The sequence below is a fragment of the Ambystoma mexicanum genome, chromosome 10 (assembly GCF_040938575.1).
Source record: "Ambystoma mexicanum isolate Mex_15411 chromosome 10, UKY_AmexF1_1, whole genome shotgun sequence".
Lineage (NCBI taxonomy): Eukaryota > Metazoa > Chordata > Amphibia > Caudata > Ambystomatidae > Ambystoma > Ambystoma mexicanum.
In genome coordinates this window covers 1,695,696,034-1,695,723,341 of record NC_090932.1, presented here as the reverse complement: position 1 = coordinate 1,695,723,341, position 27,308 = coordinate 1,695,696,034, and the positions used below count along the sequence as shown (strand labels likewise).

General features: G+C 48.3%; 2 protein-coding genes across 3 annotated transcripts in view; one reads left to right on the top strand and one right to left on the bottom strand.

The window, feature by feature from the left end:
* The window catches only part of TMEM132C (transmembrane protein 132C), a 1,669,387-nt gene that overhangs the window by 1,511,619 nt on the left and 130,460 nt on the right, over positions 1-27,308 (bottom strand). The window lies entirely within an intron of this gene.
* On the top strand, positions 914-4,163 carry LOC138493387 (uncharacterized). Of its 2 annotated transcripts, XR_011276416.1 has the most exons (3): positions 914-1,428; positions 1,630-1,703; positions 4,101-4,163. XR_011276416.1 is itself a non-coding variant. In XM_069620418.1 (2 exons), the coding sequence occupies exons 1-2, from the start codon at positions 1,184-1,186 to the stop codon at positions 2,651-2,653; spliced, it is 1,269 nt and encodes a 422-aa protein (XP_069476519.1). In that variant the 5' UTR covers positions 914-1,183; the 3' UTR covers positions 2,654-2,670. The 2 variants fall into 2 exon arrangements, 1 of the variants encoding a protein (XP_069476519.1); XM_069620418.1 differs by lacking the exon at positions 4,101-4,163 and having other exon boundaries at positions 1,630-2,670.

Below are 27,308 nucleotides of genomic sequence, written 5' to 3'. Positions count from 1 at the left end.
CTAGCGCATATAAGGGGCTGGGCGGCGGGTTTAAAGGAGCCGCGCCCCATTGTTTGTGTGGAGTGCGGTGCGCTCCGGACACAGCCAGGTGGCAGTGTTCTCTTATTTAGCAAGTGCTAACAAGGGCTTGCTGTTGGGAGCTCTTACAGGGCTCCCGCTTTGGTAATAGGGGTGGGGAAGGGGTAGGTAGGGTTATAAGTGGTAGTGGGGGCAGGTGGAATAATAAAATAAAAAAAAAAAAAAAAATTTTCGTGGTTAATTTAGTAATTTCAATTTGTCAGTAGGGAAGCAAGAATTTAAAAAAATATAAAAAAAAAAAAAAATAAAATAAATAAATAAATAAATAAATAATATACAGTTAAGGCAGGTGAGTTTAAATTGGTGGCCTGTTATTTAATTGTCTCTACTAGGGAGGCTATTTGCAAAGTTTTCACACTAGGTGCGTGGGTGGTTTGGGGTTAAGTTTGGGGGCGTTTTGCTCCTTTTGAGTTTCTGAGGTTACAAGGTGGGGAGGGCTAGTCCACGGGTAGGTCTCGGCTCGGGGGCATAGATTACTTAGGGCGAATTTTGAGGGCTGTATTGGCTTGGCACATACATTTTAGTGTGCACTATGACAGGCCGGGGGGCGAGCAAGAAGGGGTTGGTGGATGCAGGGGCCTTGAAGAAGGCCCTGGAAATCATTAGCAGGGCAACTAATGCCCAATTGGAAAGTGCAGTGGGGGAAGTTACGGGAGAAGAAGGGAGCGGTGGGGGCCGGCCGCAGCGCAGAGCGGCGGCAGACGGTGCATTGGCGGCGGTGGTAGCTTGCACCCCTACGGCAGGAAAAGGGGAGATTTGGGAATCAAGGGGCAGGAAGATGAGGAGGGAGATAGACAGGAGGGCAGAAGGGGGTTTAAATAGTGCTGGGGGTCAGCTAGAAAGGGAGGATGGGTATGATAGCCCCAGGGTAGAGGGGAGTTCTCGGGAGGGTACAGACCGAGGGAACAACAGTGGGGGCAGGGGCGGAGGACAGGTGGGTGTGGCAGGACAGAGAGGAAGAGGGGGAAAATACCTGCAGAAGAGTGCGGGTGGGAAAAGGAGGGAGAGGTCCCCGTCACTTGAGGAGGGTAGGGTGGGGCGCGGAACGGCCCCCCCGGGTAGGAGGAGTGGGGGCGGAGGGCGCTGCGCAGCCCCCGCTGTGCAGATGGAGGTTGAGGGTTTTTGTACGGCCCCTCCTCAGTCATCGCAAGGAGAGCCTAGAGGGCACAGCACGGCCCCTAGCAACGAGGATGTCAGGGTGGAGGTCGGAACGCCTCGCCCAAGAGAAGAGGACCAGGCAGAGGTTCCCACAGCCCCGCCAGGAAGACGTCAGAGGAGTGGCGGGGCGGACGCCCCGGGCTCGGAAGAAGACCAGCAAATCATTTCGGGCAGGAGCCCGCATCCTCAATGGTATTTAAGGGATGATCAAGTTGGTTGGGAGGAATACGGGGGGCAATGGGAATTTGAGGATTACAGGGCGGAAAGGGAATGGGCGGGGGAGAGAAGAAGTTCAAGGTGGGACAAGGAAAGGGAAGTACAAGGGGGTAGGGGCGAAACGGGTCGAGGAAACTATTGGCTGGGCGATTGTGCTGACATGTTTTGTCCCCGCAGCAGGAGCCCTCTGAGAATGGAGAGGAGGAGCAGCGGTGTGGAGGCCAGGCCGCAGATGGCAGGCGGGGAAAGAGGTGAGAGGGAAAGGGAATGGTCATCTGCATGGCAGAGAGGGGTCACAAATAAGGGGTCGGGGGATGATCGGGGTGGTCCACTAAATGTGATGAAGGAAGTGGGGGTGCAGGCTTTTGGAGCTGAAGGGGTTGGAAGGAACATTTGCTCAGTGGAGGTCCAAACGGACAAGGTGGTGGAGCCAGTGGGGCTCGAGGTGCAGGCGGGGAAAGATAAAGAGGTGGAGGTGAAGGGAAAAGAGAAGAAATTGCCATACATGGGGATAACAAAGCCATTGGGGGCACATTTGATGGCAGCAACCAGGGAGAAAATACAGGGAGGTGAGTTTGTGGATGTCTTCAAGTTGCTGCATAGGGAGGTGAGAGCGAAAGAGGGGTCTAAGGAGGAAGAGAGAGAGTTGGCTTCACGCCCGAGGGTCCCGGTGACCATTGAGAATTGGACGTCGGCCTTTATCATTTATGCCAGTGTGTATTGCGAGAAATTCCCGGAGCGGTGCGTGGCTCTGTTGAAATACATGGACGTAATAAGGAAGGCTTTCACGAGCTTTGGGGGCTTTGCCTGGGTAAGGTATGATGAGGAATTTAGAGCGAGAATGGCGGAGGACAGTCAGGCGGTCTGGGGGGAGATAGATATGGATCTTTGGCTGCAATGGATGGCCCCAACGAGGCCAGCCCCGACATTGCACACGGCGAGTGGGCTGCCTGTGCCTTACCGGCCCTTTCTTGGTCGCCCCGCCCATGAGGGGGTGGGGGGAGGAGGCGGATGGCAGCCCTCAACTGCATGTTGGGCGTTCAATAAAGGAGGCTGCACGAGGTGGATGTGCAAATTTAAACACGAGTGCAGCAGGTGTGCGGGTCGGCATCCGGTTACAGAGTGTTTTCAGGCAGGGGACAGTGGGTCAGGGCGAGGAGCGGGGCAAGGAAGTGGGGGGGAAGGACCGCATGCCAGGTAAATTGGGGTGTGCTGGTAGGTCGGGCTCAGTTTATCGTAAAGGAGGTGGGGGGCACAAGGTGTGATGTAAGGTGTTGGGAGCAAAATTAAAGGGGGCAGGAGAAAGGTGAGGAGGAAGATGCGTAGGTAGGGGAGGGCCCAGGGGGAGGTAACGGTGGAAATTGTTAAGGGAGAGGTAGCTGTCGTTTGGAGGGCAGGGTCGACGGTGGGAAGCCCTCACGCTTGCCGCACGACAAGGTGAGTAGGCTTCAGGCTGCATGGACGGAGGTGCGGGTGCGCCTCTGGTGCAGCAGGGGGGAAGTGAGGAGATGGGTCTGCATGGACGGGGGTGCACTAGGGCCACTGGTGCAGCTAAATTAAAAAAAAAAAAAAAAAAAGTGGAGCTTAGAAGTGAGGTGCCGGAAGAGGAATTTATGTGTAATGGTCTGCATGGACGGGGGCGCAGGTTTGGCCCCTGGTGCAGCGGTGGAGAGGAAAAAAAAAAAAAAAAAAAAAAAGGGGGCCTGCATGGACGGGGGTGCACTAGGCCCCCTGGTGCAGGTGGGAAACAGGTGGTAATGGACGAAAGTAGCTTGAAGATGGTGATATGGAAGGAACTGCATGGACGGAGGCGCAGGTTTGGCCCCTGGTGCAGCGGTGGAGTGGAGTAAGGAAGAAAAGGGGCCTGCATGGACGGGGGGTGCATTAGGGCCCCTGGTGCAGGAGGGAAAAAGGTGGTAATGGATGCGAGGAGCTTGAAGAGTTATATGGAAGGGACTGCATGGACGGGGGTGCAGGTTTGGCCCCTGGTGCAATGGCGAGAGGAGTAATAAACTAAAGGGCCTGCATGGACGGGGGTGCACGTGGGCCCCCGGTGCAGGGGGGACAATGGGTGCAGGGGGGACAATGCAGGAATGTAAAGGAACAAACTGGGCACAACAAGTGGAACAAATGGTTTATTGCTCGTAGGGGAGCTGTTTGCGACTTGTTTTACGTGGTTATTGTGTGGGGGCTTTCAGGGTTTTTGAGTTGGTCGGGGGGAAAAGGGGGGGTAGTGGGACTGTAGTGGGAAGATGTTCAAATTACAGAAGAAGGTTTAGACATCAAGATTAAAAGGTCTAAGAAGGATAAGAAGGGAGGGGGCTCGTGGTTTCGGATGGGTCGTGGGAGCAAGGACTTATGCCCAGTTCCAGGTGCTAGGGGTATCGCGGAAGGAGTTGGTGGCAGTGGGAGAAAAGGAAGAGGATTTCGGGACTCATTACTTTAGGAGGGGCGCAGCATCTGCGGGTACCGGACTGGGTTTTTCAGAAGACAAGGTGAAAAGATTGGGACGTTGGAGGTCTGGGAAATATAAGGGGTACGGCAGGGAGTTTGATAATGGGGTTGTTGGGAAGGTGGTTAGGACTTGGTGGGCCAACTGTTGTTGAAATAATTTTGACTTGTCAGTGATTTTGTATTTTCTTTTTCAGATGCTGCGCGAAAGGAAGGGGAGTTGGCGCAAGTTTTGATTTGTTGGCCATTCAATTGTTAAGTGGGCTGGGAAGGAAGTGGGAAAAAGGGGTTGGGAAGGTAACAGGGGTGCAGTTACAAGGAAATGGTGGTGAGACGGCACGGGTTGGGGGGCCTGCGGGGGATCAGCTGCTTACTATATTGGCAGGGATGAGGGAACGCTTGGGGTTCCAGAGGTGGTGATTCTGCATGCAGGGGAGAATGACCTGGTGAGGAATACGGGTGGCTCTTCTTGTTTCTGGGCTGGGAGACTGGGTAAAAAGTTTGAGGTAGAAAAGTTTGGGGGGGGGTGGGGCAGAAAGAACTCCTCGGGGGAGGGTTTTTCTGGTGCCGGGGGCATGGCCCCTTTTGATGTGGGGGGGGGGAAGCACAATGGGGGAATGACACGGGAAAGGAGGGGGTGGCGCTGCTTGCACAAGCAGGTCACCCCGGTGGATCAGGTATTGAGCCTGGAGGGGCATGGCCCCTGGGAAAAAAGCGGGACGCCTGGAAAAGGGGCAAGGATTCGGTAGGATCCAAGGGATCATTAGGGAGGAAATGGGTTATTTAATTATTTAATTGTTGGGGGAAAATGGGAAATGTTTAAGTTATTTAATTGATTGTTTAAATAGCCATTTAGTTTGTTAGGCCATGGAGCCAGTTATGCGTTATGATTGTAAGCTTTGGCCTGTCACATTAAAGCGACCTTTTCCACTTTTAAATGAGTCTGGGTTTTTGTGCAGTAAGCCAAAAGGGGGGCCCCGGGGGGAACGCGAAGCGTTTCCCCCCGGGGAGTATTTTGGCGCTGCACTCGGCCAGCGAGTGGCCGCGGGGGGTAGAGCGCCTGTTTCCCGGGGTACTTAAGGGCTCAGGGAAGGTTCGGGAGACAGGCGACGGTTAGGACTTGTCGATTGTCCCGCCCTCCCTCCCCTTCATTTTGTTTAAGGAATTTATTTTTAATGGGGGGGTCTTGGGGCAGGGGATGATGAGGAAGAGGGGGGGGTTTATGGTTGGGGGTCGGTTAAGAGGGTGGGGTTGGTGGCTTGGTGTGACAGGACAGGGCATCGGGAAAGTTATATGTAATATTGTTGCTGATGTGGCAGGTCAGGCTGGCTGCAGGTCTCAGGTAAGAGGAGTTTGGTGTAGAGGGGAGTTCAAGGGGTCAAAAAGGTACGGGGTGCCGGGGGCATGGCCCCTTTTGATGTGGGGGGGGGGAAGCACAATGGGGGAATGACACGGGAAAGGAGGGGGTGGCGCTGCTTGCACAAGCAGGTCACCCCGGTGGATCAGGTATTGAGCCTGGAGGGGCATGGCCCCTGGGAAAAAAGCGGGACGCCTGGAAAAGGGGCAAGGATTCGGTAGGATCCAAGGGATCATTAGGGAGGAAATGGGTTATTTAATTATTTAATTGTTGGGGGAAAATGGGAAATGTTTAAGTTATTTAATTGATTGTTTAAATAGCCATTTAGTTTGTTAGGCCATGGAGCCAGTTATGCGTTATGATTGTAATCTTTGGCCTGTCACATTAAAGCGACCTTTTCCACTTTTAAATGAGTCTGGGTTTTTGTGCAGTAAGCCAAAATGAGAGCTTGTGGTCGCTTGAGACGGTTAGACTTAGAGTGCACCAGGTCCCTGCACCCTTGTAACACTGGGTTTTGCTGTCCGGCAGCTGTTCCGTCAGTTTGCTGGTCTGCTGGTCCTGGCTGTGTATAAGCTGTGTCCCTCAGTCTCAAAAGCGCCACTTTTATACATTTGAATTCTACTGTTTGTCTCTAAATTCCGTCTCTTAATTCTAGCTTGTGTGGACTCTAAATTCTGTCTCTATTTATTGACTGCCTCTGAATTCTTGCCTCAAGTAAATCCAAGCGCATGTTCCAGGTAACCTCAAGTTCAGGTGTTATTGCTTCCTGCCTATACATTCTGGCGTCTGCATTGTGCTTCAACTGTCTCTAAGCTCGGCCTCTGTTTATCTTAACATTCTGGCTCCATCTGTCTCTAAACTCTGGCTCAGAGTCTCTCTAAACTTCACCAACCTTTGTCTTAAAATGAACTCTGATCCTGTCACTTAATGTTAAATTCTGTCTGTGTCCCGCTGACAGTTAACTGCAGAACAGGGGGTCGCTAAACATCACTCCAGCTGTCTTTGATTAGCACACACTCTGGATGTCTCTTAATTCTGGCTGTCTCTATATTCGGGTTCCGACTTTCCCTAAATTGCCTCCCGCTGACCCGGGGCTGATGGGCTCAGTTCTGTATCTTATTTGAAGGGACAATACGAGATGTTTAGGCGGCTTTCACATGACACATCTTCAGGACATGTGACCATGGCGGCTTGTCCTCCAGAGCCCCGGGCCCCAGATCAGGGTCCGCAATGGGGACGGATAGGCCGCGTCCTAATCAGTGATGGCGCGGGAATGCGTACACTTGTACACGACAGACTCAATTCCCAGCAGCACTATCAAAAACAACAAAATCAATGCCGACATATTTTTTACCAAAATCAATGTCTGACATTAGATAATGAAAGCAGATAGCACGCTGCATCCTGCAACACTGGTCTTTCGATTGACCCATAAACCAGGGCTAATTGGCAAGCACTCGGATCAAGGTCTGAGGAGAGGCACGTTAGAATGTAGGTTCTGTCTTTTAGGGAGACTACAGTTACCCTCCATTTCACCAAAAAATCTGATCGGCCATTTTAAGTAGAAGGGCAAATGGATTGCATGGCAGTGCATGGGGCAAGCCAAGGCAGGGCATACGTGCATTGCGCAACACAGGCAATGCAGGGTACAGGCTCCAGCCAGCAGGCGTTGCAGACTAAGACTGCCAGAACTGTCCCCGGGGTGCCCTCAGCACTCTGAGAAATAATGTGTGCCTTTAGTCCGAGCTAGCGATTCCAGCTCCCCTGCACGTGACAGGAACCAATACACTCTTCCTACTTCCTGTCTGCATGGAGCGTGGCAACCACCACCAAAGGCCTAGAGTCAGGGGTGTTGCTAGGTCTGGAAAAGATCTGGGGCTATGCTAATGTTGGGACTGTCACTCAGGGCTAGCTAGCCTTTTGGTTGTAGCCCCTATGTTTCTATCTGGGGCTACAACCAAAAGACCCAGGGCAATAGCCCCACAGACCTCCTCCTAGCGACGCCTCTGCCTGGAGTGGAGAGCAGCACCGAGTCCAGGGCTGTGCAGGAAACAGGCAGAGTAGAAAAGCAGATCTTGCATGTGCGTAGTAGGCATGCGTGAGTTTAGGGGTGTTGGATGGGTATGTGGGTGTCTGTGTGTGCATGCAAGGGTGTGTCTGTGTACATACGTGTATGAGTGAGCATTCAGTGTGCATGGTCTCTGTGTATGGGTGTGAGCGCACGTGTGAATGAGAATGCAGTGTGCTTGTTCTGGGTGTGCATGTTAATGATTGAATGAGAGAAGATGTATGGGTGAGTGACTGGTGGATGAGTGAGTATGACTGTGTGTGTATGTGAGACTGGGGCCACGGAAACAATGGGACATTACCGTTTTCTTAAAGTGACATGGCGTGTTCTGGCATTTTTGGGCAAAGCCAAGTTGATGTGTGTTATTATATGAATGGGGGATTGGTGCGACGTTTGTCAATGGGGCAGGCAGCTTGTGGCATTTTGCTACTGCGGCATGGCCTTTAACTTCCATTACCTGGTCAATATTATGTTTGTTCTTACATTGGGTAGAGCATTTCTGCAGTCAGCCAGGGAATGTTTCTGTACTCTAGCATTGCATTTTCTGCTGGTTTTAAGGGCAAACGTGATGTGTGTCTTACATGGTCAGGATTTGGGGGTATTGTGTGCAGCCAGCAAGGGGATGATGTTTTCTAATGGAGGCATGGCTTGTTACTAGTGTTAAGGGCACATTTCTTACACTGGGGGGAACATGTCTGCAGTCAGTCCGAGAATCTTTCCTTACTCTAGCATAGCATTTTCTGCTGGTGTTAAGGGCAAATGTGATGTGTGTCTTGCATGGTCTGGATGGGGGGAGGGGAAGTATTTTGTACAGCCAGCAAGGACATGATGTTTTCTAAAGGTGGCATGGCTTTTTACTAGTGTTAACGGCACATTTCCTACACTGGGGGGAACATTTCTGCAGTCATCCAGGGAATGTTTCCTTACTCTAGCATTGCATTTTCTGCTGGTGTTAAAGGCAAATGTGATGTGTATCTTACATGGTCAGGATTGGGAGGTATTTTGTGCAGCCAGCAAGGAGATGATCTTTTTTAACTGGGGCATGGCATTTTACTAGATTTAAGGGCATATTTCTTTCATTGGATGTAGCATTTCTGCAGTCCGCCAGGGAACGTTTCCTTACTCTAGCATTGCATTTTCATTGGTGTTAAGGGCAAATGAGATGTGTGTCTTACATGGTCAGGATTGGGGGGTATTGCGTGCAGCCAGCAAGGAGATTATGTTTTCTAACTGAGGCATGGCTTCTTACTAGTGTTCAGGCCATATGAATCAAGATGAGTGTTCTTAAATAGTGGGGGGTGTAAAGGAATATGTTTCTGGTGAGCAAGGATATGATTTTCTTGTACTCAGGCATGGCTTGTTTACTGCAATTAAGGGCATCGACAACATTATGGCTGTTCTGACAGGCTGAGAAGGTAGAGGGAGTATGTGTGCAGTCAGCAAGGAGATGATGTGTTCTTGCTGAGTCTTTGGTTTATTACTGGTGTTATGAGCAAAGTCCACATGAGTGTTATTCATTTGGAGAGGGTCATTTGTGTAGGCAGCAAGAAGATATTTCCTTACTTTGGCATTGCATTTTTTACTTGTGATAAGGGCAAAACAACATGACAAAATCACAGGGTGGCTCTCACATTTTGTGTTAAGCCACTGAGTGTCAATGTAAGGCAACAAATATTGTGGCATGATGACATGTCCTAAGCTAATGTAGCCATGCTCCTCTGCACCGTCAACTCAAACCACTGATGTAGTCCTATGATGCCAATGGTTGAGGGAAATATCCACCCACTTTTAAGCCTGCTGAAAGTTAGTCGAAAAGCTGGCAGATGCGGTGGGGGTGGGAGATCAGATCTTTCTTTGTTCACTACGAACTGTGTTGTTTTGTTTGGTTCTTGGAAACCCCTTTGAACCCTGGGGCAGCACTTTGGTGTCTGATGCATTTCTTCATATGTAATGGAAACAGACCTGCTTTGCCCTTTTCCCCACCCACCTAGCCGACAAAAGTAATTATGCCTCATTCGATGAACCCTTGACCACCATCCTAATGCCAGCAAATCATGCTTAGAGAACATTCACTGATTCTTGGAACATCGATCCTCTGAGTATCCAGGAGTGAGTCTGTGGTGCTGAATTGTGGGGCTGATCAGTGGTACCATGGCTTTATTCTTAGCTGTTGCACCACACCATGTTGTCTGTGCTAACCCGTGGCAGTGTGGCTTCATACCGAGGTCTTGCACCAAGCCATGATGTCATCCATGCTGTGTTGTGGCACTGAGGCTTCATACTGCGTGTGTACCCCATGCCATGATGCCATCCATGCTGTGTGTGGCACTGTGGTTTCATACTGAACTATTGCACATGCACTGTAGCTCTAACCTAACTAATGGGGACAGGCACAGAGTAGGGGCCAATGCAACCAGGGTCCAGTCTGTGTTGGCCTGAGGAATGGGAATGAACCATGGCATCAGAGCCAAATGCCATGGCGGGGTTCTAGAGTCCAATGCTAAGCCATAGCAGCAGAACCAATGCCCCGGTGGGGCACTAGAGTCCAATGCTAAGCCATAGCAGCAGAACCAAAGCCAAGGCGGGGCACTAGAGTCCAATGCTAAGCCATAGCAGCAGCAGAACCAATGCCAAGGCGGGTCACTAGAGTCCAATGCTAAGCCATAGCAGCAGCAGAACCAATGCCAAGGCAGGGCACTAGAGTCCAATGCTAAGCCATAGCAGCAGAACCAAGGCAGAGCACTAGAGTCCAATGCTAAGCCATAGCAGCAGAACCAATGCCAAGGCGGGTCACTAGAGTCCAATGCTAACCCCCCTCCAGTCTTTACAAGAAGTACTGGCATATATTGGCAGAGCCCCACAGCAGTGCCAGTAATGATACTAAAGGAAAACGTCTTAAAGCGAGCATAAGTATGGTCTTATATGGGAATGCTAGAATATGTTGGTGTAGCCAGCATGGACATTTATGGGCACAGACAGCATTCACATGTTTTTTATACTGGCATATATTGCAGGGACCGGCATGATAATGCTTTGGGTAATGCCCTGTGCACTTTTGGTGACTTGCATGTATTGTACTTCTTTTCATGATTTACCCTACCCCCTACACAACCGATTGGTGGCCGTTTAACAACATTTTCCCAGAAGGTGTACTTTGTAATGACCATTATAACCCATTATTCAAAATATTTACTCTGAAGAGGGAGAAGAATTCCCCCGGCGCCGCCCAACCCATTTTCATTAGTTCGGGCTCCCTCGCTATGTTCAGTGACAATCACATGCGTATGGCAAATACACCCTCCAAAAACACAACTCACCAGCCATTGCTGGTGGCTGGTATATTTGTGGACCAGGCACCCCCCCCTTTGCTCTATGTTACGTCAAAGATTTAAGCTTTGATTGAAAAACATGTTTACTTCTTTTACTTGCAGCAGTGCATGCCCCTGCAGTGGCATAGTCATCATGGACATTGTGCACACGTGGTGGTCTGGAACGGCCCGGGTGTGGTGTGCCCTGTGCTTTATTAAGGAGCTTGGGCGGGGGCCCCACAGCATGGCTCGCAGGGATGCTGCCAAATTATGTGCTACGCCATTGGGCAACACTGGGTCTGACAAAGGGGTAGTATGCAGTGCATGCCTTGAAGTCTGCCAGTGAGTCCCCGGGTGAGAAGCACTCATGGGTGTTTTCAATTTGAAATAATTTTGTGGTACAATGAATTTATGTGTGCACCAATGATATTACATGAAATGGTGTTTTTTTCTAAAAATCCTCTGACACCCAGTATTACGCTTAGATAATACAAACTATGGGGGGGGGTCTTGGGTATATTGAAAGAAACATTCCAAGGTATTATACTCCAGCAAAAATAACATTATCAGGTGCACTGCCCTCTGTGCACGCAGACCAGTCTAATAGGTTTCTATCGTAGTGTTAGCGGAATCATTTATACATTTGTTGATACTAAATCCTGGTCAATGATTTAATTTTCAGGCCTTGCTCCTGCAGCATTTTTCTGCTGGGTTAACAGCAGCGCGCGCGCCTCCCCAGGTCAGTGTTTTTTTGGCCTGTTTAACTCAGCAACGCCACAGATAACGCGTACTTCTGTGTCCATTGATCTTTGGATGTTTCATACACTAGCTGTAGCCTGCATTACAGATTCTGGTTATTACCCTGTATAAAATACCGAATTATGTATGTTTACATTTAGACCCCACGTCGAACCTGGAAAATGGCGTTCCCCAAATGTGTAATCGTGGACAAATCACGCCTACCTCTGTTCCTCGGTTCTTATATCTGGCTGAAATGAGAGCAGCTGGAAATACAGGTCCTAGATGCATCTAAAAAATCTGATGCTCGTTTGCCATCACTTCCTGTGATGTCACTTGGGGGCAGGGTCAAATTACATTGCTTCTTGTGATGTCATCAGGGGCCAAGGGCCGTGTGTTGTCACTTCCGCTACAGCTGGCATTTTGGTGAAATGACGTCCCTGCCTGTGATCCTGTCTTTGTTCCCCTTCTTTGAGCATTAGCACGTGGAATTCCATAGATTGATTGTGGAGCTGGGCTCGGGTGAGCCACACAGGAGGGTAGACAAGGTGCCCAGCCTGGGAAGGCCCGGTGCTGAGGCTCCAGAGCACGCTGCCACCCCGCACACCAAGAATTAGCCACGGTCATTAGCAGCCACAGTGTGGAAATCAATATAATATTGTGACCCCAATCGCATTGTTTAAATGTATGTTGGCCTACGCCAAGCTGTCTAAAGAATACTATGTACATAGGTTCCGCGGCAAGGTCTTGACCTTAATGTATCGTGTAAGCCGCCATCTTGGATCTAGCCGCCATTTTAGGTACTCTTGCAGTGTGGAAGTCACCCCGAATCACAAAATGGAGGCCGAATGACATTTCGAGTAAGACTTCGGCCATGGTGACCTCCGCACACGTGAATGAATAATATGTCCGCAGGCTACTTGTTAGGGTCATGAACTAAGACCCTGTCCTCTCTTTAACCTATGTGTAAATATGTAACCGTATCAGCAGAACTGATCTAATATATGGAAATTGTGTGTTCGACCTGGCTACGAACCCTAGCCATGGTTCCAAGAATGGTTAACTTGCAAGAGGGCTGGCCAATGCAGTACAAAATGTATAAAAACCCAAGCATCCCGATGATCGGTCTCTCCCACTTTCAGTGCGAACCTAACGTTGAAGGTTCGTGTGTTAGTCAGAGGGCCGAATAGCTATTCGCATGTCAATTGACTTTGGTAACTTTGTAACTTTGAAATAAAGCGCTTTGTATGTCCTTTGTAACCTGTGTTGGTGTGTTTCCTTTTGGGCTTCCCGGCCTCATGTCAATTTCTCTGTTTCCACAGTTGGCGCCCGAATAGGGACCCTCAAGATTGATGCCGGATCATTGAAGGTTGACGCAGACTATCGAATCGGGATCGGACGGTGTGATTCTGCGGGCCCGACCGATCGAGACGCGATACCTCGGCAGCGCTGCACGATCCGATCCTTGGGCGATAGTCGTGCGGTCTGACACGGCATCTTGACGAGGGTCCAATTCTGAGGCGGGCAGATTTGCCGAAACCACCGAACGCAGGTAAAATTCGTTAGTTGAAGTCCTTTGTAAACCGTACGGTCCTCCTTAGGTTTGGTCAGGTGTAGTCGTGACCCGGCTCTTAATTTAACCCTGACAATTTGAATTTGGCGTATTGTATCTGCAGACACAATTATTGGACCAGGTAACACCAATTCTTTGAGAAATGCCTGGGAAATTGTCTAGCTGCTTTAGGGTTCTGTTCCGCAGCGATCGACAATCTTTGGAATTTAGCCGTCTGGCACCACAGGAGGGGTCGCCGGCGTGTACTATGTACTGTAAGTATGGCATTGGTAGTATTGTATTTAATGACATTTGGCACAGACAGACCAGAAATGCCTCCGAATTTCAGTGGCCAATCAATGGTAGCTTTGAGATCCCCCGTATTGAATACTTAGAGTCGATCTTGCTTAAAAAGAAGGCTAGGCCAGCAGCCTTTGATGTGTTACAAAATTGGAAAAAGGAAGCATTACGGCAGCTTAAAAGTAGGGATAAACATGCACGACGTCATAAAACGAATGCCGAAAAGGCATTGTTGTATGACAAAGAAAAACGATTAGATGAAACCCAGAAGATGGACAGAGCTTTCTCGCTCGGAGTCCAGAAAATGTACCCCTCTAAAGATTTCCATGTTTCCGAGGAGTTTATTGAGAAAATATTAAACGAACGGAGGCCTGATTCTTCAGCGCCACCTCCGTATGCTCCCGTTATGGGCACCTTGCTCGTTCCTGCTATTGCTCCTATCGTTATTCCTACTCCTCCTGCGCAGCCTACTGCCCCTAGTTCTTTGGTTGTCGCTCCTCTGTCTATTTCGTCTATTACATTACCTCTTTCCCCTGCACCCTTGTTAGGTTCACCTACACCTCCGATTCTGGGGAGTCCCGTGTTCACTAAATCAGATCCCGGTGCAGGGTCGAAAATTGTGACTCGTAGTACTGTTCCTGCGGGCAGGAAACAGGAACTATTTGCTTGGGCTAAACATTGCATGGAAAAAGGTGATCAAACTGATGTACTTTCGACATTATCTAATTTGCACGATTTTCCCGAGAAAAACGTTTTTATTGAAGGACTGGGGATTCATTTAGGTGTAATGTGGGGTAGATTGCAGACTTCGGATCTCCCACAAGGGGTGAGAGATCTGAACGCTTTGGCACTCTCGAGGGATACAGAGCAGAAGGTATATGGGCATGTTGATAGGTTGTTTGAGTTTAGAAGGGATTTTGAAAGGTTACAAAACGAGGATGATGAAGACGATAGGATATATGTGCAGAAACGGTTCCTTTCGTGCCGAAGTTCAGCACCTGAGGAAGTACGAATTTGTACCAAAGACGCGATTCGATGGATCTCGGATTCATCGATACCGCCAGATGAGGTATATGACACATATAGTCAATACACGGTAGAGATGCAAAGAAAGGTAATCCAAGTAATGGTACAGCACTTACAGGAGGAATGTATAAGGAAGAAGGTTGGTTGCCCCACAGAGTTATTAGGTATTTGTAAAAGAGCTTTTTCGCCCGACACTTCTACAGCTGCTTTAGCGCTCGATTTGGCCTTATTACTTAGTAAGCGGTCGGAGGTCCCTATATCTCAGTTGCCTATGAGAGAGGTCCCTCCGACCCTTGTCCCAAAAGTAGAAATCCCCGCCAACGCGGCGGCTGGTACTGCCGCGGTGGATATCCCTGCACATTACGTATCACAGTTTGTTCACGTCCCGTTCTCTCGACAGGAAGTGAACACGATTAGACAATCAGTTCCTGATATCAGGAAGAACCCGACAGGATTTTATAAAGAAATAGAATCCGTTTTGCAATCTTCTGTGTTCACCTTAAGTGACATAGATTTATTGTTTCCAGTGCTTTTGCCTGTTGATGTATGGAAACAGGTACGAACAATAGATGATGTGCCGGGGTTAGGGGATACATGGGTAAACCTGACTAGAATAGATGGGGAACGACCAGCTGGTGAGAAACCACCCCAGGTAATACTCACTTTACCCGATAGAATAGTTGCCAAATTAAAAACTATAATTCCGGAAAAATGGATTATTTGGGACAAGCTTACGGCCTGCGTCCAAGGGAAAACTGAAGGTACTACTGAATTCTTTAATAGATTCGAACAGGTGTTCTCCGACTTCAGTGGACAGGATTTAGGTACAGAGTCGGGGAAGAGGTTGTTTGTGGACAAATTTGTGCGTGGATTGTTGCCCGACATCCAGTCACAAATTATGTCCTCAGAGAGCGCTTGGCAGGCAAAATCTCAGTCAGAGGTCCTGCATATGGCTCAGTATTACGGGAATCGGGTTAATAATGAAAACGAGAAAATCGAAAAAAGGAGGGGTGACCTAAAGACTAAGGTATTGTTGCAGCAAATTGTCAGAAACCCCAGAGGAGGTACGACACAGACTAGAGGTCAGTACATTCCAAGAGGAAATACCCCTCCAAATTCTATAAATATTAATCAGTGTGCTTATTGCCGCCAGGAAGGTCACTGGCGAGCACAGTGCCCTGCCCTCCGTCAGAGGTCAGGAGGCACATTCGGAGGAATGGGTAGGCGACCACGGGGCCGCCCTGGAGCAGGGGGCCCTGATAGGGGTCAGCTTCTACAAGATCTCCAGCAACCTTTTTCACGGGAAAATCAGACTCTGAGTATGGACTCGAGAAATATATTTGATCACCCTTCCGCCGCCTATCTTTCTGAGGAACTTCCCTTTGATGAAGTTCTGTCTTATTAGGATTGCCCGAAGCAGCGTTTGGAACCTTTACCTATTCCCGTTATTCAGGAGGGCCCCTATGTTGAATTATTGGTGGGGAATAGGAAACATCAGTTCTTGATCGACACTGGAGCACAAAAGTGCTCCATCGACCATTCGAGGGTTCCAAACATCCCACTGTCAGGGCAAACAAACGTCTCTATAGGGTTCTCTGGTATACCAACTGTTTGTCCGGTTTCTGCGCCGGTATCCGTTTCTTTGGGTCCTTTTACAGACCAGTGCCCTTTTCTTCTTACTTCAAACTGTGGAGAAAATTTGCTGGGGTTGAATTTGTTGAAGAAACTGAATGCAGTGATTCATTGTTCCCCTGACGGAATAAGATTAACAGTTTCACCACAGCAACCCTTTAACTCCCAATACTTGACCCGACCTCTACCTCCCGAATTTGACATTGTCCCAGAATGTTTGTGGGCAATAGACGACAATGATGTCGGGATATTGCACATTGACCCCGTTAAGATAATATTGAAACATGGGGTTAAGCTACCGCGCATTCCGCAATATAAAATTTCAATTGAAGGAGAGCGCGCTCTGAAATGCATTGTCTCCGATTTTGTACATCGTGGAGTGATCGAAGAGATTACAGGTAGCTTATGTAATAGCCCGATCTTGCCAGTATATAAGAAAGGCGACAACGCAATTCCGTACCGGTTTATAATAGATCTTCGTGCTATTAACCGGGTGGTAGCCCCACAATTTCCAATCGTGCCTGATGTAACACCGATCTTAACAATGATCCCTGCTACGGCTACACACTTTAGTGTCGTAGATTTGAAAAACGCCTTCTTTAGTATTCCGATACATGAGGAGAGCAGGTATTTGTTTGCGTTCACCTTGGGGGGACGCTCGTTTACATTCACAAGGGCACCTCAAGGGTATACTGAAAGTCCTAGTATCTATAGTAGAGCCTTAAAAGAGCAGCTCGACACCCTTGAATTGCCACCTACTTGCACGCTGCTTCAATATGTAGACGATTTGCTCTTGGCTGCAGACTCTGAGAAAGCTTGTAAAGAAGGCACTATATTGTTGCTTGTTCATTTAGCTGAAAATGGTCACAAAGCTTCACTTAAGAAATTTCAATATTGTTGCCAGGAGGTTGCCTATCTAGGCTACCTCCTGTCAAAGGAGGGGAGAAGATTGACACCTGAACGAATAAAACACATTTCTGGCATGTCTGTCCCAAAAACACAGAAGGAAGTCAGAGCCCTGATAGGGATGGCGTCCTACTGTAGACTGTGGATCCCGAACTTTGCCCTAGTGGTAAAACCGATGTTGGCTTTGACGAAGAAGGGCATTTCTCTGCCACTGCCATGGGAATCGGAACATCAACGATCATTTGAGCTTCTCAAAGCCGCGCTGTGTTCAGCACCGGTTCTGGGTACACCAAATTACGATAAGGCCTTTGTGTTGTTTGTGCATGAATGTAATGGATGTGCTTTGTCTGTGTTAACGCAGGAACATGGAGGGAAGAATAGGCCGTGCGGCTATTATTCCTCCGCCCTCGATCCTGTTGCATGCGCTTTGCCGCGATGTCTGCGCGCTGTTGCTGCTGCCGCTGCGTCTGTAAAACAGAGTGAGGGGATGGTCCTAGGCCACGATTTAATTTTGATGGTGCCTCACTCTGTCGATATTCTATTGAATAAAACTCAAACACAACACCTTACTTCTGCCCGGTTGACCAGGTACAAATTAGTTCTATTTGCTCCTCATATCCAAATTAAAAAGTGTTGTGTTCTCAATCCGGCTGAACTTTTGCCTCTCCCGCAAACTACTGCTTGCGGCGATGACGGATCACATGACTGCCTGTATGCCACCGAACAAGAAACAAAGGGCAGAATAGACCTCTCAGATACTCCTTTGGAGAATGCGGAAGGGGAGCTGTTTTGTGATGGCTCCTGTTTTAAACTTCCGAATGGCACATCTACAGCTGCTTATGCAGTTACTACTTTGAACAAGATCGTAGAAACTAAAAGGATTCCGCATAACTCCGCGCAGGCCGCAGAGATTATAGCGTTGACCCGCGCTTGTGAGCTCTCCCAAGGGCATAGAGTTAACATTTATACGGATAGTCAGTACGCCTTTGGGGTGGCTCACAACTTCGGAAAACTGTGGTCGGAAAGAGGGTTTCTGACCTCACACGGGACCAAGATTCAGCATGGTCCCTTAATAGTACAACTACTTTTAGCGCTCTCACTCCCTGAACAACTAGCGATCATGAAATGTGCAGCACATCGCAAGGTCATAGACGATGTGGGCAGAGGAAATGCCTTTGCAGATTCGATAGCTAGACAAACAGCCACAGACCTTAGCACAGACATGTATACCTCGAGGGAAGTGAGAGATGGTTGTATAATAGATGAAGGCATTGGGTCTGTGCGAGATATTCAGACTGATGCCTCTGTTGAAGAATCTAGGAAATGGGCTGAAGGCATGGGGAAATTGGATGACGAAGGGTGTTGGGTGGACGCATCTGACGGGAAATGGTTGCTTCCTGATTCTTATGTATTAGCAATGGTCACGATGGCACACGGTCCAACACATGTGTGTGCGCAGCAAATTGCGAAGATATTACAGCAGGTTTGGGTGAATGATAAAATTTTGGAAACTGCAAAAAGATATGTTCAGAATTGTATGATTTGCCTGCAGCACAATGTGGGTAAAGGGACAGTGACTCCAAGGGGAAGTTTCGGGCCCCCCTCTGTCCCCTTTGAAACCATTCACCTTGATTTTATTGAAATGGAGCGATGTAATAACTTGAAATATGTTCTTGTTATCATTTGTGCTTTTAGCAAATGGGTCGAGGCTTTCCCCGTCAAAGATGCTACCGCCATGACCACCGCAAAGATCTTGGTAAAAGACTATTTTCCTCGATTTGGGCTTCCGAGGATAATCTGGTCGGACAATGGCCCCCACTTCATCGCAGCCGTAATGTTGCAAATATGTGTTGCCTTAGGGATAGAGAAACGTTTTCATTCAGCTAGGCACCCTCAAAGTGCGGGGTTGGGAGAAAGACACAACGGTATTTTGAAAAACAAACTTGCAAAAACATGTGCCGACACTAAATTAAAATGGCCAGATGCTTTACCTATTGTGTTGTTAGCTATGCGCACCACACCCCAGACTAGAACTGGGCTCTCTCCATTCGAGGTAGTAATGGGAAGGCCTGCTAATATTTGGGGTCTCCCTAAACCTAAAGCCCTGAGGGATGTGGAGAATGTATTGCTCATAGATTATTGTAATCAATTGACTAAAAATCTGTATTTCATTTACCACCAGGTGAATGCCGCCTTACCTGTACGGTTTACGGGCCCAGGACACGATATATTGCCCAGCAGCTGGGTCCTGGTGAAGGCCTACGAAAGGTCTTCTTGTCTCGCGCCTCGCTGGCGGGGACCCTACCAGGTTTTATTGGTCACCAGGACGGCAGTGCGGGTGGCAGGAAAGAAGAACTGGGTACATGCAACGCATGTGAAGAAGATCCCTCACCCGACGCCACACGTTACAGAAGAAACAGAACCCCTCGCTGATGCTACGATCTCTGATCTCGGAGTAGCAGGCAGCGCCGTGAGTGCGTCGGAGAAGTTCTCTGAGCCTGAGGAGCTCGGGGAGCCGTCCATTTTGTCTCCGCACTCCCTTGATCAATCACTTCCGGAAAACCTTGTTTCGAGCTTTGTGACTTCCGTCGCCGCCGACGTGACGCTCCCCTCAGGGAGCGACGATACTTTGCTTTTGGATTCAACAAACTTGGGTACCATCAGGTACAACCTTCGACCACGAAAATAGAATCGCCGCACGAGTATCGTGCATCTGAAAGAAAAAGGAGTGATTGAAATACTATTGTCTTTCCCTTTTTTGGAACAAAAAAAAGGAGGGTTCTGTTGGCTAGGGTTGGGAAGGACTAAGAAGTCGCGCGGCCGAAGTGCCGCCAGCAACGAACATTGGGGCCGTCGATCGGGATAACCATGATGCCTGCCGCCTTCACCGCTGCTCCTCGTATTGAACTATTAGATAAGGAGGTGACCAATTTGAACAATGGAAAATGTGCCTGGGCCCTGAAAACGTACTGTTGTGTTCTCGTTTTGATTATTGTTAGTTTTGCAACTGCTGCCGTGGGACTTTGGTACTTTGAAGAAATCTATCCTTTGAAGCCTCTGTTACCGACCAAAATTGTACCAACTGTTTTGACTCCCTTTGTACACCTTCACACTCTGTCCCCTAGGGACTCTCGGCATAGACAGAAATATCATAATAACACTCTGATGATAGTGATGAATGCTACGCATGCTATTTTTAATAGGAGTAATTGTTGGATCTGCACTCACTTACCACAATATGGGAACAAGGGACTGGGATGGTATATACATCCCTTACCTCTAACAACTTCTTGCTATGCCTCTCTTAGAGCACTCTTTTTTGGCCGATGGAATGATAGCATCTCAGGGAACTTCGATGGGACTAATTTGAATGAATTTGAAAAACGTGAATTGACTCCCCTGGGATGCTCGCTTTTCGCAAATAGGAGTAGACCTAATATCGCTTCTATTAGGCCGTCTGATAAACTTTCTTTTCCTTTTCAAAATCTAGTTTCTTTCAAGATGGCTCCGATAGGCAATAAGGATGCCATGCCTCCTTCTTATTCTGTAAATCACAGTCCTGATTCTGTCCCTTTCTGTGTACAAAGAAATGGCACTAGGCCAATGGGAGATTTCGAGCCTTGTGTAAATATTGTAAATTTGACTGGGGAAAATAGGCCTTTGTATGTAGGGGGACCCGTTTATTTTGTTTGTGGTAGTTTAGCTTTTCCCTGGTTGCCCAAGGATTGGCAGGGGACCTGTTATTTAGGGATATTGTTACCAGGTGTATTTATAGCCAGTACCTTAGAGGTATCTAAGGCTCGCCCGCGACGGGATAATGATGGAGATACCCCTGGACAAGTGTTCGGGGATATAGCCAAATCAGTAGTCCCCTTCAGGGGACAAATAGCAAATTCAGAAAACATTAGGGGATTAGCGAGGGTGTTGGAGAAAACGATCAACCGGACCACGGACATACTTTACAATATGACCTTAGAGCAAAAGGCAATAAGATTGGTAGCCCTTCAAAATCGAATGGCATTAGATGTCATTTTAGCTGAACGAGGTGGAGTATGTAAATTAGTGGGGTCCGCTTGCTGTGTTTTCGAACCAGATTCTTCACCAACAATATTCAAAGCAATTCATAATTTACACATTCTTAGTTCTGAAGTCCATATCCCTGTAGGAGCCTGGAGCCTTAGTACTTGGTTTTGGGATTCTCTACGATCTTGGGGGTGGAAGGTGCTATCTGTTATTTTAGGTATTTTAGGGACTCTGTTATTTCTTTGCTGTTGTTTTCAATGCCTCCCGAGTATATGCGGAATGATAGGGGGATGTTGTGCCCAGGTTATGAGCGCGATAGGGCGTAAAATATACACCCCGAAGACAGCATCTAAAGAATTCATGTTGCAAGAAGTTCTTATGAACAACTTTATGGCTATTGACATTTCAGACAATGATGCGGAACCTATGGATGATAACGCCTTCAAGTATTTTCAAAAGTATTAGGAAATGATGTTTTAGCACTTGGCGTAGGCCAAAAGGAGGGTCTGTGGAAATCGATATAATATTGTGACCCCAATCGCATTGTTTAAATGTATGTTGGCCTACGCCAAGCTGTCTAAAGAATACTATGTACATAGGTTCCGCGGCAAGGTCTTGACCTTAATGTATCGTGTAAGCCGCCATCTTGGATCTAGCCGCCATTTTAGGTACTCTTGCAGTGTGGAAGTCACCCCGAATCACAAAATGGAGGCCGAATGACATTTCGAGTAAGACTTCGGCCATGGTGACCTCCGCACACGTGAATGAATAATATGTCCGCAGGCTACTTGTTAGGGTCATGAACTAAGACCCTGTCCTCTCTTTAACCTATGTGTAAATATGTAACCGTATCAGCGGAACTGATCTAATATATGGAAATTGTGTGTTCGACCTGGCTACGAACCCTAGCCATGGTTCCAAGAATGGTTAACTTGCAAGAGGGCTGGCCAATGCAGTACAAAATGTATAAAAACCCAAGCATCCCGATGATCGGTCTCTCCCACTTTCAGTGCGAACCTAACGTTGAAGGTTCGTGTGTTAGTCAGAGGGCCGAATAGCTATTCGCATGTCAATTGACTTTGGTAACTTTGTAACTTTGAAATAAAGCGCTTTGTATGTCCTTTGTAACCTGTGTTGGTGTGTTTCCTTTTGGGCTTCCCGGCCTCATGTCAATTTCTCTGTTTCCACAACAGCTTCCCAGGAATGCAGGCAGCCCTCAGCATGAGTACCCCCCAAGCAATGAAGAGTGGGAGGCCCAGAGACGTGCCCCCTGCGCTCCATCCACTGGAGGACTGCACGCACTCCCAGACCCCATGCTCACCCTTACTCCTCCCACACAAACCCCTAACGGGGTGCTGATAATCCTTCAATTCACCACCAACACTGTGTGCAGCAACTGTGTTATCAGCGCTGAAGAAAGCAGTGGAATAAACGCCTCTTAAACGACAACCATTGCCTTCAGCCATGCCCCTTTATGGATCTTTTACCCGCCCCCCTTTCCAATCACCCACCGTACACGCCTCCTAAGGGTCTTGCCACAGCCGATGTCCACAATGCCTTGCAGATGTGGCTCTGAACTGGAGGTGAACTTCCAGCGATGGCTGGTAGGTGGCGCTGCGGAATGTGTGCCTTGGCTCTGTTGGCTTATCAACGCCCCCAAGTAGCCAGTTTATGCGCTGGTACACCGGGCCAATGTCCTTGCTGGCTTGTCCGACATGCAGAAGAAATGTGGGCAACCACTGCACTAAAGCAAACAAGCATTGGCTATGCCAAACGTTTGGGCTTTTGTGTGGGCATGGGAAACACACTGCCATAGTGGTAATAATTGGTAATTGATCATAGCAGGTGCACAATAGTTTGAGTACCTGGGCATCTAACAGCAGTGCCTGGGAAATGCCTAGTAGTTATGCAGAAGCTTAAACTATTGGCTTTGCCAATGTGTGTTTTTAACAGGACTTCGGTGCAATTTTTGGCGTGATTCAAACAGACTTTGCACGGCTGAAAAGGGTCGTTGCACTGATGACGCAAACCCTGATTCCTGGAACTCTGCAAAGTGTATTTTGGCCATGCAAAGTCACTTTGTAGTGCACAAATGACTATGCACTGACTTTGCACGGACTTTGCACTCCAAAAATACACTTTGCACAGTTTCATGAATCAGGGTTTGTATCGGCAGTGCAGAGTCACTTTAAACCGGGAAAATATTCCATACAAGCTTTGAGCCCCTCCTCATATGTCATTTCTCCCAAACCGTACTGCAATCGTTTTGGCTTAAAGGTGGCACTTCTGCACTAATAGCCCAGCCTAAAAATGACCATGGGGAGAGTTAGCAAAACAGTTTTGACAACTCCCCCCGCTTTGCCCCCCCCCCCCAGTGCAAACAGGAAGCCATTCTGTTTTTTTCCCCCATCTGTTTCGAAGGGTGGGCTCAAGTTCTTCAGTACCCAATATTGTCACTGGTTGAAGCTACCTGGGTGCACTGCTACCCCCGTACCCTGGCAGTGTTCTAGCATCCCGCAGGATTGCCAGGAACTCACGAGGCTCTTGCATCCGAGCGTTGCAGAGTTCAAAGCCTTTTCCTTCAGACTCCAGCATCTGGAAACCCTGATCCCACTCCCGGGGCGCGGTACAGGCAGATAAACCCCGGATGGATTGGCTGTCGCCCTGAGAATGGACGCAGCTGTACAAACACGGTCAGTCCAGAAGGAGCCTGGGCAAGAGGCAGCTCCAGCTTGAAGGCTGCCTGGCGTCCCAGTGACACTGTGTGCTCTGGTGCACATCAATCCCTCCCCGTGACTCCAGGTCAGACTTTGCAGTGCTGCTCCGGGCATTCGTACACTCAGCAGCCCTTAAGAGGCCTCTCTAATTAAAATACAGTGCTTCAATGGGTAGGGCGTGGGTCTTTGACTGGAGGTGGGGGGGGGGCGGGGATGACGGTGGCGGGGAGGGGCATTGCTCTACAGGGGTCACAAGCAGCGCATAGTTCTGCCAGATAAAAGAAGACCATTCTTATTACTGAGGGGGCTTCCCCTTGACCCCGATATCCCCTCCAGCCCAGCCCCGCCCCCCCACCTCCTCCGCTTCACACCGTGGAATTCTGACCCGGGAAAGGGGACTTTCAGGGGCCCACCCGACGAGGAGACCGTGCACAGAGGTTGCTCCCAGAGTTTGGGATTTCAGACTCCAAACGTGTGATATCACACACGCAACGTAGCACTCACACATCGTACTCCACGGTCTGAGTTTTCCAAGTTTGCAAAGTGACCGTAAAACATCTGTAAATGCGAATAATATCAATAATAAGTGAAACAGGAATAACATTGCAAGGAGAATGTTCATCCAGTCCGGGCTTTGAAGCCAGCAGCAACGTGCACGCTCTGTGTCCTAGCATCAGTGCTTCAAGTGGGGTAAGAAATAGAGGGCGGGGGGGGCATGTTTGGGGGTATGACTTGTCTGATGGGCGTGTCTTAAACGTGAAGGGAGTGGCCTAAAGAAGAGCATTTAAAAATGCACAAATTAACTAAGCGCATGTTGCAGCACTCTGTGCTTGGTACAACCAAAACGTGTGATCCTGTGCAAATCATTTAAACTTATCTGCAGCACGTGAAGTCGTGGCGTCGACAATAGTGACACAGAGTGTGATACAATGCTACAGTGTGCAGCAGTGTTGCTCCACGGCGTACAGTAGTGCTTTCTCCATATGAGATTGTTTTGTGAGTGCCCTCTTGTGAAAGCAGAAATTACAAGAACCAGAATGCAACGTTAAGGAATCATACTATCCAGTGGTGGCTCGTCATTTCGTACCTGAAATGTGGCACGTTGCGTTTCTGATAGCCGTTTGCTTATAGCTTCTCATGACCGTCCTCTATATCACATACACCACTGCTCCATATCTCTGGGGTTTGTCCATGCCAGCAACATTAACCTTCCTCGTGGATTCTACACTCATATAGTAACTCAAAGCACAAGCTGTGCTACATACACATTCCTTGTGATGCCTAATCTGTGTTTGAGTCTACACTGGGGTATGTACCTTGTTTCTATGGCTGCTGATCTGTGCCCTGTATCTATGCCACAGCCAGTGTAATCTCCTTGTGGCTGCTACTGTTCAAACATGTCCTGTCCCTATGATAGAATAGAGTAACATCACCGTGCAGTTCAAATGCTAGCCTTAAATGACCCTTTGGGCAGATGAAAGGGGGTAAGGGAACTCCAAGCACTTTGCCATGCACTTTAATCACAGTGGCGCCCCTACAGATTTTTCATAGGGGTGGCCACATTGGAAATCTTGGGGAGGCACACCAAAACAAACACACATAAATGAATGGGCTGGTGGGGGGGGGGGGGCAGCGTGTTCATAGGGGTGGCCCTGGCCCCCCCGGCCACCCAATAGTGGCACCCCTGTTTAATCACTGCCAAGGCAGTATATGCCAGTCTCCATGGGCCTCATTACGGCCTCATTACGACCCAGGCGGTAAGTTACCGCCTGGGTCGTACCTTTACCACCATGGCGTAAACTATGTTTACGCCATGGTGGTTGGCGGACTTACTGCCCCATTCCGAGGTGAGTGGGGCGGTAACTCCCCATTAACCCATTTACCCTTCCCCATTCCCATTTTTGCCCCATAGGGCATAATGGGAGTGGGGAGGGCGTTAATTACGCCACCGTAAATTACGGTCCCTTAGCGCCATGGATTTTAACACAGGTGTTAAAACCTCCATGGCGCTAAGGGACCTCGGAATCAGGCGGTAAGGGTCGGCGCTGTTTACGCCGCCGTAAACCCCTTACCGCCTGGGTCCTAATGAGGCCCCATGAGTGGCGACTGAAACTAAAGGGGGAGCTGGCAATTACAGATTCTAGGATCACGCATTTTCTTTGCTTCGGTTGGGGCCCAACATGTGTCCATTACCCAGAAGTACTGTCTAGTGTGGATTTTGATTCAGTTTTAGTTGTTTTCCTGGTCATACGCCCTCATTAGGACTCCGGCGGAAAACCATGGTGCTATTAGCACCATGGTCGATGCCGGAGTCCGCAATGGCGGAATGGGGATTTACCACCCCATTCCAAGGTTGATGTGGCGGTAATTCCCATGCCACCATGGCCCTTCCCCATTCCCATTTTTGCCCCATAGGGCATAATGGGAATGGGGAAGGCGATAAGTACGGTACCGCAAATTTCGGTACTGTACTTACCTCGAGAGTCCCTTTGCAGGCCCCTACTTTAACGGCTGGTCTAGACCAGCCGTTAAGGTCGTGTCCCACAAAGGGACCTTGTAATAAGGCGTTAAGGGTTTAACGGCGCTGACACCTTTTACGGCGCAGTTAAACCATTAACGCCAGGGTCCTAATGAGGGCCATGGTCTTCCATCCAGTGTCCTTTATGCTTGTTTGATGCTACTGTTCTTGTTCAGTGAAATAGGAAAACAATTATTATGGGATTTCAAACCTATTGAAGTATTTCGGTGTAGAAATGTTAAAGTGAATAGTAAAGCTGATATGAAGTGATGTGTGGTGCATTTTAAGACCACAAACACAAATTCGTTTGACGTGAATTGCAAGATTTTAAACACTGAAACATAAACAGCCTGGCCTTTGTTTTGGTTTTTCCAGAAAAATTAAAGAGCCATGTGGAAAGGGGCCTCCCTGTCATTACCAATGGTTTAGCAGCATGTTAATTTACACAAGAAGGAGGAATCAAACATCCCTGTCACATGGAAATGGGATTTTTAAACATTGAAAATTAAAAATGGCCTGCACCTGTGTGTGCAAATAAAAACGGTTTGAAAAAGTAAAAGTGAAAAAAATATTGCTGCTCACAGAAAAATGTCAGGAAAACATAACATGATGTGGGGGTTGACAAAAAGCAATGTATATTATGTTTCACCCACAAAACTTCAGTGACATTTGAAGAGCTACTTTGTCTTCATGAAAAAAATGGCAGCCCAAGGCAGACCCTTTTACTGGCTGTGGGCAAAACTTCACAAGGAAAACTCCCACTCCCGGCTTGGATGTCACATCTCCCATCTAATGACCAACAGTAATACAATGTCCTGCTAAAGGTGTCGACATTCAGTGTTCTCCAGACCTGCTGGCTATGAAAGCAAACATTACCATTGGCTGGAGCATTACTAATATGTGTGAAAATGAAGGCACCCACTTCAGAGAGCAAGCTTCCAGCAGAAAGGACACTGATAAAGGCACCGGCTGCCTGAATCAAAACAAATGGCCGGAAGGCAGGAGTCAGGGCTATTTCACCCATATGAAGATTCATATTTTATTTAAAATTACTATTATCGTTTAGGCCATTTTATCAGCCATCATAAGGTGGATGGATTTCATTCATGTACCATTTTATGTAATTTCCAGGCAATTTTGGGGATATAGATTTATTCATCCTGTGACTCTGGGAACTGTAAAGGCCAGTTAAACTGGGTGTCTGGTTGATGTGATAATTTTCCAAATGTGAGAGTTGGTGAGTGGCTGGAAACTGAAATT

What these genes read in the sequence shown, in the direction of transcription:
- LOC138493387 (XM_069620418.1), top strand. Translation starts at nt 1,184, where the DNA reads ATGGAGGTTGAGGGTTTTTGTACGGCCCCTCCTCAGTCATCGCAAGGA. An exon ending in AGGAGCCCGCATCCTCAATG is followed by an intron (nt 1,429 to 1,629) that starts GTATTTAAGGGA and finishes TTGTCCCCGCAG; the next exon opens with CAGGAGCCCTCTGAGAATGG.